Source organism: Azolla caroliniana, unplaced genomic scaffold (assembly GCF_043228905.1).
Source record: "Azolla caroliniana isolate FFs.n. ecotype wild unplaced genomic scaffold, voAzoCaro1.0.p SCAF_7, whole genome shotgun sequence".
In the NCBI taxonomy this organism is placed as follows: domain Eukaryota; kingdom Viridiplantae; phylum Streptophyta; class Polypodiopsida; order Salviniales; family Salviniaceae; genus Azolla; species Azolla caroliniana.
In genome coordinates this window covers 366020-381194 of record NW_028230442.1, presented here as the reverse complement: position 1 = coordinate 381194, position 15175 = coordinate 366020, and the positions used below count along the sequence as shown (strand labels likewise).

The 15175-nt window shown below is 37.4% G+C and overlaps 2 protein-coding genes across 2 annotated transcripts; both read right to left on the bottom strand.

The window, feature by feature from the left end:
* Positions 1 to 697: 697 nt before the first annotated feature.
* On the bottom strand, positions 698 to 5585 carry LOC147861400 (oligouridylate-binding protein 1-like). The gene is made up of 10 exons (XM_087322949.1): positions 5336 to 5585; positions 3803 to 3864; positions 3460 to 3562; positions 3065 to 3141; positions 2913 to 2974; positions 2570 to 2660; positions 1982 to 2057; positions 1858 to 1888; positions 1619 to 1772; positions 698 to 1001 (listed from the first exon to the last, which is right to left on the bottom strand). Coding segments are annotated over exons 1-10 (882 nt in total). The 5' UTR covers positions 5561 to 5585; the 3' UTR covers positions 698 to 1000.
* A 5293-nt stretch (positions 5586 to 10878) lies between these two features.
* On the bottom strand, positions 10879 to 14228 carry LOC147861399 (uncharacterized). The gene is made up of 2 exons (XM_087322377.1): positions 12935 to 14228; positions 10879 to 11965 (listed from the first exon to the last, which is right to left on the bottom strand). The coding sequence occupies exons 1-2, from the start codon at positions 13711 to 13713 to the stop codon at positions 11278 to 11280; spliced, it is 1467 nt and encodes a 488-aa protein (XP_087178503.1). The 5' UTR covers positions 13714 to 14228; the 3' UTR covers positions 10879 to 11277.
* Positions 14229 to 15175: the final 947 nt, after the last annotated feature.

Sequence of the window (15175 nt, the reverse complement as noted above, 5' to 3'; positions counted from 1 at the left end):
TGTAGTTAACATTCAAGAGGTTAGCCATTCTACACTATGTTGTAACCAATCTATCCGAGTTCATTTCCCCTAACATGAGGCCTAAGGGTGAGCACATATACAAACCACCAAGGGATGCACTGTGAGACATTATCTACCGTTTGCTATTAATGAATAAATAGAGAGAGAGAGAGAGAGAGAGAGAGAGAGACTGTGTGTGTGTGTGTGTGTGTGTGCGCGCGTGTGTGGACATCACACTATATGTGGTCTCATATCCATGTTTGATTTGCCTAGTGTAAGCATCCTCGTAAAGAGGTACAATGAAGCCAGTCAACCAGCCCAACCCCAACTTTCACTCTAATGTGCATTGGTGGAATTAGCCTTTCAAACTTACCTGTCCTTTTCAATTTCTACATGAACAACATAATATCATACTCACATTACAAAAGCCTTGAAGTGGTGAAAGAATGACAATTTTACATTTTAATCCAACCTGAAAGGCAACATCCTACATATAGATGAATGAACATCAATAAAGATCACTTTTATACACATTGCAAAGGGGATTTCATTGTAATTTGAGTATAGGATTACATAACAATGTTTTCAATGTCTATGATCCAACTCCAAGATATGTAAGTTGTTGATGCATTGTCATTTGCAGATTTTTCCGATTCTTAAGGGTAACCTGTAAATAATGCCATGAGAGAGAGAGAGAGACATTAATTAATATTTCAATAGAAGCAGGGCAAAATGGCCTATATTACAATACAGCTCAACTATGTTACATTACCATTTCTCAGTGGAAATGATAAACTTATATCACTATAGCAACCAATGTGGGTAAAATACAAATGGTAAATGCTTCTTGTGCATAATTCTATGTACGATATCCACCAATTTGCGGAACATGGTCCAAGCACGCTGCCTATTTCATCTCATTCCAACTGAGTGGGCTTTTCAAAGGAGTTCTTTGATTTTTTGTATAGATCCTCATTTCATTCATATGGAGTTATCACCTTCTGCATATAAAGACAATCAACATGAGTGAGTTTGCATCCATTTCTAAATATGTTTCCAGATACATCAGGAATACTGTTGTTAAACAGAGGTTTAATACTAGGTGATTCCGTTTTTAGCACAGAAAAGACATACATTGCATTAAGGTTCACAATTTTCATGGAAACAAAGTAGGAAAACATTATATACCTCTAAGCCCTACGAGGTGCATTCAATTCATCATCATATGCAAAAACTTCTAAATTAGATTCCCTCTCACAACCCACTATTCTTCTTCTGAAGGACCATGCCTAAACATTTTTCGTATTGAGTATGTTTTTTTCACTTGGTCTGGTGTCAAGCCCATGGTCCAAATCACCGGAGACATTCATAACACAAACATCTCATTGATTCAATCATCTTGACGCACACTTATAAACCCCAAGGTTCCAATCTGATGGTCCCCACAATGAGTAAGGGGTAGTTTCCCATGGTTCAGCATGTAAACATCACCCACTGCATCATGGCCATGTGGGTGTCTTAACACCACAATTTATCCAGCAAGGGCATAATGAATTCACCAACATTAGCTACAACAAGATAAACCATTTCTGAGCTTTTCTAATGAAGAGAGTATTACCATTCAGAACATTTTTCAGCATCACTTGAAACACTTATGTCAGAATTTGGATCAGGGATAGTCAAAACATCAGTTGATTTTAAATTCTGGCTTATAATTTCTTCACTCTTCGTTGCCCAATTGCAGCGAATTACTCTACTGCCAAGACACTTTCCTGATTAAACAGATACAAAAACATATTATTCACTAAACTCTAGTATGCATACAGATCAGATTGAATATATATAGATGAGACATACCTGTCATCTCACGAATAGCTCTCTCCGCGTCCTGGGAAGAAACAATGTAAATAAACGATAGTGTGAAATCAGAAGTTGAATTTTACTACAACATGACTGAACCCTTCAATATTGTTGCCATTACCTGCTGATCCCCAAAAGAAACAAAACCGAACCCCTTTGAACGTCCACTTCGCGGATCCCACATAACATGTGCTTGTCTAAATATCAAAAGAGTTGATTAAAGATCATTGTCATTCAGTAATCCCAAAAACTCATTTTCCTTCTTGTTAAACATGGTTTATACCAACTTTACATAAGGGCCCATCAGAATCTCCACGTGGCCTGTATCAAATTATAACAACACATGTAATAGCCTAAGTATCAAGGTGGTTGAGATGAACAGTCATAACAAACCACTGTGATGCCATCTACTATGGCCATAAACTCAAGGATGACTGTCTGGAAAACATCGGTGTTATAACATAAACCAACATATTTGGATATCCTTTAATCACACGACTATCGCAAAATACAAGCAAAAGACCCAGCCATAAGGTCATTAGGCATTTAACTGTTACGTATTTGCCTCTATCACAACTGGTAAATCCTAATTTGAGAGAGCGTGAGACAGCATAGCACAGCATTCAATTCCCAACTGCCAAGGAAAAGGACAAACATACTACTTAATCCGTCGGGGAGAGAGAGTGCATGCAAGAGACAGAGAGCTTACAAGCAACTTGGATAGATGCTAAAGTTGGCAAAGAGTGCAGCATCAGTTATCGTTGAACTAAGATTACCAACAAAGATATCATAACAATAACCTGCAAGTCCAATACTGCCATTGTTAAAGAAATCATGAATGAATATGAGACTTAAAATGTTAAGATAAACAAATAAGTAAAGGTTGCTTCAAGGATTATGGTAATAGTAGAAACCAAGACTAGCATGATGTGACTAGAACTACTACTTTCAGACACAAAAAAGGATTCATGTTCTTACATGCAACCTCGAACAGCATGGGCAGGACTGCTTTCAACCACAATGGAATGGGTAAAATTTGAAATCATTAATACCTGTTGTAGCTTCTCTTTCCTTACTCGTATAAGCCCAATTAACCTTGATAGGTTGTTTAAACCTGTACATACGATAAAGGACAAAGAAAAGCATAAATGCAAATAATGCTATGATAAAATGCAAAAGATTGGCATGATTTGATTATTTTTACATCTGTTTTCCATTCAGTGTCAAAATGGCAGCTGCTGCTGTACGATTATCCAAATAGTCTACAAATCCATACGATGACTGCAAGTACAGGAAATCTGCTCAGTACAGCTGATAAGAGTTTAGAACATTGTGTATCCAAGTGGAAACACTAAAAGCATTGTTAACAAGGTATGGAAAGAAGTCCAAAAAAGAAATGGTATTCAAAACCCCCCTACAAGAAGAATACATCATAACGATTTAGCAACAGACCCATCTAATGTAAGGGATAAGGGTGGTTTTTCTTTTAATGCATCATATTGTTCATTATGATAGTTTTTAACAGGTAAACTTAATGACCCACAACATTGGATTGGGTAGAATTGATAAATTGACTGTTCTCAAGAACTATGTTCATACCTTGTTCCTTTTGATGAGTTTGCAACCAAAAAGAGGGCCAATAGTAGCGAAGACCTCTGCCAAAAGTGTTACAGTTACTTTCTTATGAATATTGCCCACATAGCTGCATTAAACATCATTATAGTATCAAGAACAGCAAGTAGTGAAATTTACATTGTTCACACACACACACACATACAAATAAACATATATAAAGATTCCAATCAAGCTTTCTACAAAACAGTAAACCAATGAATGATGGAGCACTAAACTAAAGGAGTCATATTTATAGTGCAGCGAAGCTCAACATTAGATGACTCGTAAGTGGCAAAGTAAGGCAATAGTCAGACTTCTGTCAACTCACAGGCTACAAGAGGAAGCAGAATCAAAGCCAGGTAGTAAATTTCCACTTGGGACAGACTCTATCTGCAAAAAGAAACAAAAGAAAAAAGACAATCTGATCTGAATATGCAACACAGAATTCGTAGTGCTATTAATGCATATAAAAAGTGCACAAACTCTTATCAAAGTAATATAAGTAAGTTTGTGCTCTTGCAAATGAAAGATAATTGGATTTAATTATAAAATCTACCACAAAAATGGTGAAATACCTTTCATAGAGCTATATGGATTTCAAATGAGATTATGTTCAAATCTACATAGGTATCAAAAGCATAAATGTACAAATATATTTCCAACGATATGGATTAAAGTCTCATCATAGAGATGACTCTTAACATTGAATCTAGGTAGGCATTGAAAAATCGCAAGGTAGGCTCAATATTCCTTAATAGAATCAGCAATCCCTACACAAAGGCTGAACCAAGTCCCTTGTTCAGTATTTCTTATGTAAGTATAACCTTCATAATTCATGGCCCCATTACATCAACCTTATCATTATAAATCATAATCATTCAATTTATCATAATTTATCACCAAGGAGCCTTTCAATTTGATACATTTTTCAGAAGTGCCCTGCACTGCCGCTGAACTTATTTGTGTGGCATATCAAAAGTCTACATACATATGCTTGCCATTAATAAGAAGTTTGCATTAGTTTCAAGATGTGGCAGAGGGAGTGGTAATTTGAGAGCTCTCCAGCCTCACATGTAGAACATAAAGATCGACATTATAGATATGAGCATTGAGAGAAAAGTATGCCAATATTTACTCCATGCCATTCAATATGATAGCACATAGGATACATACCAAGATGTCTTAGATGAACATGGCTATGTATTGACCTAAATTCCATCGATATCCACTTAGTTTTCCCACACATAGCACACATTGACCCTGAACCACTCCTAGTTTTCCCAGGTTCACAATGTGGCTATACATTGACCCCTAAATTCAATTAATATTCTAGTGTCTTTGTTCACACAAAGCATAAATAGAATTTAGACAGATTCTAGCTAATACTAGGTTATATGTGGCTGTACATTTAAAACCCACTTCCATTTATATCCGAGTGCCTCAGCCATGTCACACTAGACATTGTACGAGTGAGTACTCCATGAGGCCATTGGCATAAAAAGATGTACAACTACAAAATGAGAGAAATGTTTGTGAGTAACATTTATTTATGTATCTATATATATATGTACATATATGAATGTTATAGCACCATAAAAGTTATATCGACGTGTGTATGGATCTATGTACGCATGCACATAGATACTACCCACATTATGTTATAGCAAAGTAAATAAAAGAGATTTGGAGCTATCTATAGAGGCATGTATGTTGGTATGGATGTAGTTATGGATGTGTATATACATAAATACTATCCACATTATGTTATAGAAAACTAAATAAAAAAAACAAACAAATTGTTTTGGGTTATCTATGTATGTCAATAAAGAGGACCAGTCATGGAATGGAATGAGGTAGAAACCTGAGAGATGAGAGATATTTGGGCAGGATGGTAAAGGGCAGCTTGCTGTTGCAGAATGGGTTGATGAATGAGAAGGTGTTGCTGCAGGTTGAGGAGCTGTCTCTGCTGCTGCTGCTGTTGTTGGATATGGGGATGGGGATGGGGATGGAATTTCTGTAGATGATGGTGATGGTGATGACCACTGCCACCCACAGCAGCAGAAGATGATGCAGAGATGGAGAACATGGTGAAAGAAAGGACGAATTCTTCTTCTGAACTCTCCAAAATATCGTAATTTGCTCCTCCTAACTATCTGTCAATCACATTTTATTATCATAAACAACATCTCTCCTAACTACATTATCTATCAAATCACATTTTATTTTATTTTTGATGATTTTGGGTAAACACCCTATTTTCATTTTGTTGTAAACCAATTGTCTCATGGCCCAAAAACATATGGCCTTTTAGAAAGACGTTGATATATCTTTTTATTTTTACTTTAGATGAATGCGTAAATACCCCATTTTTGTTGTACACCATTTGTCTCATGGGCCAATTCTGGTCTTAGAAGACGTTAATATATCTTTCTTTCTCTCTCTCTCTCTATCTTAAAAGACGTTAATATATCTTTCTTTCATTCTTTCTCTTTTAACTTTTTTATCGTGATTACCTTACCCTACTTGTAAGTTTTATGTAGGGGTTGAGCCCATGACCTCGTGAGTCGTGGTTTCCATTGGCCAACCTTACCAACTGACCTAAAAAAAGACTATGTCTCTATTTATCTATTAATCTATCTTTCTCCCTTTAATGCAAAGCAACCAATCACATGGTGTTAGCCTAGAGCATTTTATGCCATGAGACAACCAAGTGATGAACACTTACAAGGAAAAGGAACTTTAAGTGGAATATTTCCATGGAGTAATTGCCATCGCGACACCTTAATCGTTGTACTCCCATGTTTACACTCTCCTTATCAACGAAATGTTGGACAATAGATATCCATGGTTGTGAGTGTGAACATGTCTTGCAATAACGAAAATCTACGAGTTATCATATGTGGAGATAAGCATAATATTGTAACCCCCCCCCCCCCCCCCCCCCCCCCAAACACTTGACCATTGTTAGATGGTTGCATGCATTAACCTAGAAACATTGTCATAATAATTTATCATAAGCTTTCTCCAAATCTAACTACACCATAATCTATTCCTAATCAATATGTCTTTCATGATCCATTTCCATTCGAACATTCAACACATTATGCAATATATTCCTACCTACAAAGAATATGTATTGTATTGCATAATCCATGCCCATTTGAACATTTGACACGTTATGTAATATATTCCCACCCATAAAGAAAATATAGAGTTGGGTGTATAAACTTTTGGCAAATACTTTTGTAATCTATTTGCCAAGACCTTTGTAAGTACTTTATACAACCCCTAGTCAAAGGAATAGGTTAGTTAACTTATTACTGAAATGACTTAGTTGATGCCATCTTTGGAACTAATTTAATGAGACTAACCTTATAACTTGAGGCATACAACTAGATTCCCAATAACATCGAAAATGCCAAAGTTAGGGGCAAAAATACATCCATCCATCTATATCTATTGGTGTCTCTCTCTCCCCTCCCTAATTTCATCAATATCATCATCCTCACATGCCCATTCCTCTTGACCCTTGACCCTTGACTCTTCACTAAGCAATGTTATATGTACATATATTATGCATGTAAGTCACACATACCCTGTAGCAGATGCACCCACTAGTGGGTGATGGGGGTTCACGTTACCAATTTCAATCAATGTCTAGAGGTTTGTGGAAAGCTCTAATTGTGGCTAAAACAAGCACCAACAACCTCCCAAGATTTAAGAAGAGTCTAGCAAATGTTATCCTCTACGTCAAAATGCAGAAGGATGGGAGTGGAAGGGGGTCTTCGGTTTGAAATCTCTTTCTTATATATGCATGCATGACACAACACCATAATTAGTCTAGAGAAGAGTCATTGGAAAGTTAGGATGCACACTCTTAAGGTATTTTGAGGAGGGGATATGGTCGAATATGGCATCACGTTTCATCTAGGGACAACTACAATTGAATACTTGTGATCTTGCCTACGCTAGAGATCTGGGGAACTTAAGGTCTACTTCCAAATTTCCATTTCTTTCGAGCATCCACATTATTTATTGAATTAGCAAGAAGTAGTTGAGTGTCTTGTTGTCCTCTCAACATAACCAAGTATGAAGTAGTTTGCCATGTAGATCAGAGGAGTCAATATGAATGGAGTGTGATCATGAAGGGCCTATGTTGGAAGAGAATAAAAACAACTAATGCAAAGCATTCAAGCAGGGAATACCATCAAGAAAAGAAAATTGAGTGGGATTATGGAAGGAATGCACAAGTAGATGTTCCACAGAGAAGGGATAAATTGGGAATATGGAGTTGGTCTCATGTTTTAAATGCATATCCAATTACCTATGAAATGGTAAGCCAATTTAGTGTAAGTACATTCATGGCCGCTTTATAAGTAAGAAAAAGTTATTTCCTTCATGGGTGATACTGATGAGTCATGACCATCAATGTAACCTTTTCCTCCTTTTCCTATATAAACTCGAGGTTGAGTGGACATAACCTTCAGTTAATGCATTGCCTTAGTAGCTTAGTTCTCCAGAGGAAGTAGTTGAGAGTTATTTCCGACTCTCTGCCATAGTAATCATCTCCTCTCCTCAATGTAGATTTCATAATAGAGCATAATTGTATATGCACTACCTCCATATATTTCTTAATTTATTAAGTAATATCTACCATGTACTTACCACCACGTGTTTTAAGTAGTGATCAATTGTGCGTAATAAGGTCGAGGTGTTCATTACTTGATCACAACCCATTCAAACAACTATTCTTTACCTACTTCTCATGTGGTTTGAATCGACCTCAGCACACCTAATCAACAACTATTTACCCCTATACTACATGAGTCCAAGTGCAACTAGCTCTCTTTGGAGCTACAAACTTTGGTAGTTGATCATTTGAATCAAACATCCATAGGTAGAGTGGATCTATATTTTTAGAGAATTAATCACAATTCACTAATGAACATGTTATCAACATGCTTTTTACTAGGAAAGTGTACCACTCAATGGATGCAAAAATCTCTTTCTCAACAACCACGATCTCTAGCTAGATGACTTGAGTCTCTTTGTGCTCTTTTTTTGCGTTACACATTACCTCCGCAAGATATGCACTACCATTCAATTATGAACGTCTCCACATTCTTCTTACAAAATTGGCGACCTTTGACTAAGCTCACTTTTTGCCTACACTATTTGTCAAAGCTCTGCCTAATAGACATGCTCATGCATGAAAGACTGAGGAAGAGAAGAATATAAGGATTTATAAAAGTAGATATATTATGATGCCGGTATGGCTCTTGTGAAGGAAGAAGAATGTGCGTCCAAACTTAAGTCAATCAAGTGTCAAGACTAAAATGTTTTAGAGATAGTTTTGACAAACAAATGTTAGATTCGAGTGGGATTTTGTCCTCCCACTCACTCAACATTGGTATTGGGAAGAGAATTATCAATTTTGTAAATATTTTTTTTTTTGCCAATGCCATTCCTCAAATAAACTTTAGTTGAGATGTTTAATAACCCTTTTATCTCTCACAAAACAATAGGTAATAGTAGTCCATCCATTCGTTGCCCTAACTAGTGATCCTTTTCTTAAATTTAGAACAAGTGATACTACAAGAGTAAAAGTAAAGAGCTATTTAAGTGGACTTTTCATTATTAACGCAGCCTAACTAGGTTATATGCAACTTAATCAGAGGAAGCTGATTAGATCAAACTAAGCAATTATGACGTAACCTTTGATTGATTAAATAAGTCTTAAAGATCCTCCTTTGATTTTTCCCTTTAATAGAGTGTCAATAGTGTGTCATTTTGTTAATGCTAGTCTCAACCTAAAGTTTGAAATAAGTATTAAACATTTTAGGGAGATTTTATCTACATTTCCTACATTATTTCCTTTTGTAGAGAAAATAAATATTAATTTCACCGTGTAGCTATTACGATGTATATCATTGATGGATGTATAATACGAGACAAAAAGAATCCTCAAAACATGATTGGCAGGATATAACAATTACTTTAAGGTCAATTGTACAAAGAAACATTGTCTAGTGTTTAAGCAAACCACACCCCCAAAAAACAATAATAATTGACGCTCCATACCCTCCTAGGAGTAGTCAAGAAACCCATTATGGTACTTCAATGAACGGGAATGATTCATTGGCTTCATGTGATGCTTCATCTTCACTAAATAGCATCCATGCTCTCTTTAAAACTGAGAATGAGTTACAAAACCCCAAATCTATTATTTTGCTTGTGTGAGGATATACTTTCACATTTACATGTTGATTTGTATCAATGGGATGTCTCAACAACAACTATGTGATGTAGAAATGAATGTGCAAAATCAAACAAGAAGGATTCATTTGTGAAATGGTGGCTATCTCAATGCATGGGCTTCAAAGACACATGGAGAACTTCACACGTGGGGATGAGCACATTTTTGGTGGGTAGAGTTAAAGATAAAATGGTACCCACAAAGGCAAAAAGGTCATAACTTCTCGATCTTTTTCAATTGGAAACATGTTTTCCATTTCACAACATGAGTACGAAATTACGTATGTACTATTACGCGTCTCTCCTTGCCCTTTTCTGTCTCTACGTAAACAAGCAATCACTCGTACCTTTGCACCGTCTCTGCCTCCTCTCTCTACATAAATAACCAATGGAAACAAAATGCAATGTTTTCTTTCACCATACGGAGATGGCGGGATCAATTAGAAGAAAAAGATCCTTTTGATTCTTTTGCCACCTCAGCCACGAGCGTTCATTTATTAACATCGTCTTCATTAAGGCAATGTATACACAAAATAAAAACAAATGAGCTCGACCAATGGGTTTGTATCTCAATGCATGGAGCACAAGGAGACAACATAGAAATGGCCCCATAGTATTCTTTGCCAAGCAAAGGAAACAACAAATCGTGTCTGTGATTTGTTGTTGCGAACAAATGAATCTAGAACCATTGTGACCTCAACGATAAAAATGGTTTGAAGGTTAATGAATCAATCACAATTTCTTCATTTTTTTCAAATAGAAACATCATCCAAACAGGATGGATACCCTTACTTCCTTTTCAGTCTCTACATCACCACAAAATCTAGGAAGTTTTCCTAGTCTCTCCTCTTGCCTCTTTCCCTCACTTTTCCTCCTCAGTCCCCTGGGGACACAAATAGCCAATGAAAATAAAAGTGACAAGGTTTCCTCTCCCTAGGCACAAAATGGGTAGCCAATTGGTAGATAAGAAGACAATATTAATGGATCAACTGACTGGCCTTCGAAAACTATGGTACCTCCAATTATTCACAACCACAAAGATATGTTTAATACACCCCATCCTCTCTTCCCCCCCCATCCTTTCATGGTATTATTTGTTTATGAATTATCAACAAATAATACCATGAAAACTATACAATACACTTCATGAATCACAAACACTCCACTCCATTAATAATACCAAGATAATGTTTACAATACCAGAAAAACAATGTGCTGCGCTGTGCAGCTGAGTGTACACACTTTGTCTCAAGCTCCCCTTTCCTTTTTTTAAGAGACCTTCAAGACAAGTATATGATACAATTTGGTGGGGGAAAAATTTAATCCAAATCAAGTTAATAGAAGGCACTTCTTACCTCCAATAACACAAGCTATACCTCCTCTACAACCAAAAAGCTAAAAATCACAAAACCGGTAACAAATTATAGTATTTAACTAGTGATCGCCCCACAAACCCCCCTCCATCTTGGCTTGAAAGAGTCTTGTCACTTGCGGGTTTTAACAACACAAAGTCCTTCCCTTCCATTTTAACTTCTTGGTGTCGTGTGTTCATTCAGAATCGACAGCAAAGTTCTTCCCGAGCTTCTTGCTAAAGGGAAGGCATGCATCGACACTGAGATCCACAGCCGCAGCAAGCGCCATGAATACAGCCGCATCCTCGGTATCATTGACATGCCGCATGGCGAGCTCCACATGAGGGGGCCGGCTCTTCCTCCCCTCCCCTTCCACGTTCGCACTCATCACAAATCCCCCCCCGTCGATCGCCAGAGTATTCCCGAAGCTAAAATGGAAGTCCCCACTACTCTGGGGGCTATCAACAGGCGAGGCCGAGCATGGGGTCTCGGGCTTGAGCTTGAAAGTATCTATGAGGAACTCCCCTCCTTTGTGAGTGTGAATCACGCTCTCCGACACGAGCATCCCCCAGTTATTGAAGCCCCCTCCTTCTGTGGCCAATAGTTGGAACTTGGATCCTAGCCCTCCTCTTTCTCTCCACGCCTCCAGTCTTCCCCACGGCATCCAACTATCTCCGCCTCGGGGCCCTGCCTTCATGATCAACCAGGCCCCAGGGTTCGACCGGCTAACCGAGTTGGTTCCAGTTGAGGGAACAAACGGAGTTACCATTGATGCCGCCGCCACTGGTGAGCCCGAGAGGTCGTATATCAATACTAGCCATCCCTTCCTCTCTTTCTTGTCCTTGCTTGATTCCCAACCATAGCTTCCATCCAGTTGAGAAGATCTGTGGATATGAAGGGATTACAAATTCTTTTTAAGTAAATGATGCATCAGTGATTGGGATTGCAACTCTTCAAAAAGCTAATTAGTAATGCTTATGTGTACGATTCTCATACTAAGAAATTGCTGCACTAGTTAATTCGATTGAAATTTGAATTAATTGTTTCATATCTATGGAATCCAGCTATCGCACTTAGAGCTAACCATGTTATTAAATGTTAAGTAACCCTTGACATTAAATCTCCACGATGAAATATTTAGTTTTTAAATAATATCTGACAGGTAGTAGACATGGATGGAGTGAAGCCCCCCTACTCTACAGTATAATCCCCCCTACAGTACAATATTCATAATGAAAGGCTCAAAATAGCAAAAGTTGATCAATCGTACAATGGCCTTAGCCAGGGCTTGAAACTTCCTTAGATATAAATAAAAACTGCATTAATCTTGACAAATGTATGGCCATAGATAAGTAGAAGTTTGCCATCAAAATTGATCAATCAAGTCATGGAACGGGATTGAACCTTTCCTAGAAGTAATCAAACACATAATTACTCTATCAAGAAGAAATTACAACCTACTACTTATATGCCTGATAATTTCCGGGAGCTTAACAGCCACATTACTGGTTCAATCACATGAAACGTTGTCCATCAAAACCAACTAGAATTGTATTACTTACACATTAATTTAATCCATTGAAGCTGCCCTAGAACCACCCTACTCTATTGTTAATCTCATAAGAAGTGGAATAATTAATCAGAACCAATTATGATTGAATCATTATGCCATGCCCATGGATATGAACCTCCCTTCAAACCTAACTACCTGTATTAATCTTACATCAAAATGAAATATAGATAACCATGTCTAGGGTAATTGATCGCAAAAAAGTGATGACAACCAACTAATTTAAGACATGAACTAAAACTCTGATGTAGAGAATAAGAAAAAAACGATTGTCTTTTCTCACCTCGATCGGAAGCTTCGATCACAGGTGAACTTGCAACTGAATATGGGTTGTCTAACCTTCCCTTGAATCTGAACAATCTGCGGGTTAAGCTCTGGCTGCCCATCAAACTGAAAAATATATCTCGGATCAAGTTCTACTTTCACACTGAAATGGATCTCCGATGACAAAGATGGTGATGGTGATAACAAAGATGAAAATCTATTCTTATTTCCATGAAGCTTTACCCATCCATTATGAAGAAAATTTCCTTCCTTAGGGTTTGATAGTTGCTCTAACGTGACAGGAAGAAGAAAGCTTCCTATGACTTTCTCTGAGTATTTGAACTTAACAGAGTTTCCATAGCAAGGTGAAACAATAGAAGAAGATGAAGAAGACGAAGAAGAAGAAGGAGTGGTACCATAAACCGTGATTGTAAGATGAGGTGATTTAGAGAATAAATTGGATGAGGTTTTAGAGAAAAGCTTCGTCAACGTAGGCTCATCTAGATAGAAACTAGCTTGGGTAATACTGTGATTCTCAGAAGAAGAAGAAGAAATGAGAGGTACGTTAGCTACTGTTTGTGACTCAAAATTGGATAGTTTGACTTTGCAGAAATAAGATGAAGGAGATGAAGGAGATGATAATGAAGATGATGCTGATGCTGCTGTTAATGTTGATGATAATGTTGAGGTTGATGATGATGATGAGCTATGGAAGGATCCTGTGTCAGACTTGGGAGGTTGAGAGAGACGAAGTGCCAGCGCTCTGACTGAGACTCGAACAAAGGGGCGAGGTTCCATGGCACCCTCAGAAACCCTAACTGTGCATAACAGAGAAAGCTTAAAAGGTATCAATCACAAAGAAACACAGAGAGAGAACTCCAAAAGGCAGAGCGGGTCACAGAGGAGAACCTAAGAAGGCATGAGATCACAGAGCAAACTCCCAAAAAGGCATGAAATTAGAGAGAACATAAAAAGGCATGAACTCACAGAAAAACCCTGATAGAGTTTGAATTCGCAACCCTAACAAGCAACAGAGAAGACCCTAATAAAGGATCGTATCACAGGGAAGCAAACCTTGAAAGGCTTGAATTCCATAGAAAATCCTGAGAACCCCTGAAACGGGGATGAAACGCAAAGAAACCTAAGAAACGAACATTATACACACAAATCTGCAGATTGAGAGAGAGAGAGAGAAGCTAAAAAAAGGGATAAAATAAAAGGCAATAGGAGCAAATCCTTCAAGCAATGCTGGGCTGTAGCAAGCAAAAGCTCATCAGAAAACCCTAAAAAATAGAGGCCGAAAAACTCAACAAGGGATGCTCTACAAAGGAAAAGGAAGCGACATAACAGAGGAACCTGAGAAAAAAAAAAAACCCTAAGAAAACCAGAAATTACAGAGCAATTAGAGAAACCCTAAAAGGAAGAGGCGGAGAAATCAGCAGAATTGAGGGAGCTTAAAGAAATTCCTAAAACGACAGGAAAATCGACAAGAGAAATTCCTAAAACGACAGGAAAATCAACATGAGAAATTCCTAAAACGACAGGAAAATCAACAAGAGAAACCCTCTGTCTGTCTGTCTGTCTGTGTGCCTGTCTGTCTCTCCTCTAATGGAATTTCTTCTCTCTGTCTCTGTCTGCTTTCTGTGTCTGTCTCTTCTCTCTGTTGTCTGTGTGTGTGTGTGTGTGTGTGTGTGTGAGTGTGTGATGGATGGATGGATGGATGGATGAGGAGCTCCTCTCTGAGCGGTGCACGCAAAGAAAGTAGACAGAACAGCTAGCAATTCCTCTCATCTCAGTATGTATGTATGTATGTATGAATATGTATGTATGTATATGTATGTATGTATGTATGTATGTATCAGTATGTATGTATATGTATGTATGTATGTATGTATGTATGTATGTATGTATCAGTATGTATGTATATGTATGTATCAGTATGTATGTATGTATGTATGTATGTATGTATGTATGTATCAGTATGTATGTATGTATGTATGTATGTATCAGTATGTATGTATGTATGTATGTATCAGTATGTATGTATGTATGTATGTATCAGTATATATGTATGTATGTATGTATGTATGTATCAGTATGTACGTATGTATATGCATGTATCGGTAGAAAGAAAGATATATTAACGTCTTCTAAGACCAAAATTGGCCCATGAGACAATTGGTTTACATCGAACATGGTGTATGTATATTTACCCATTCATCGAAAGTAAAAATAAAAAATAGCTAAAGAGTTCTAGTAA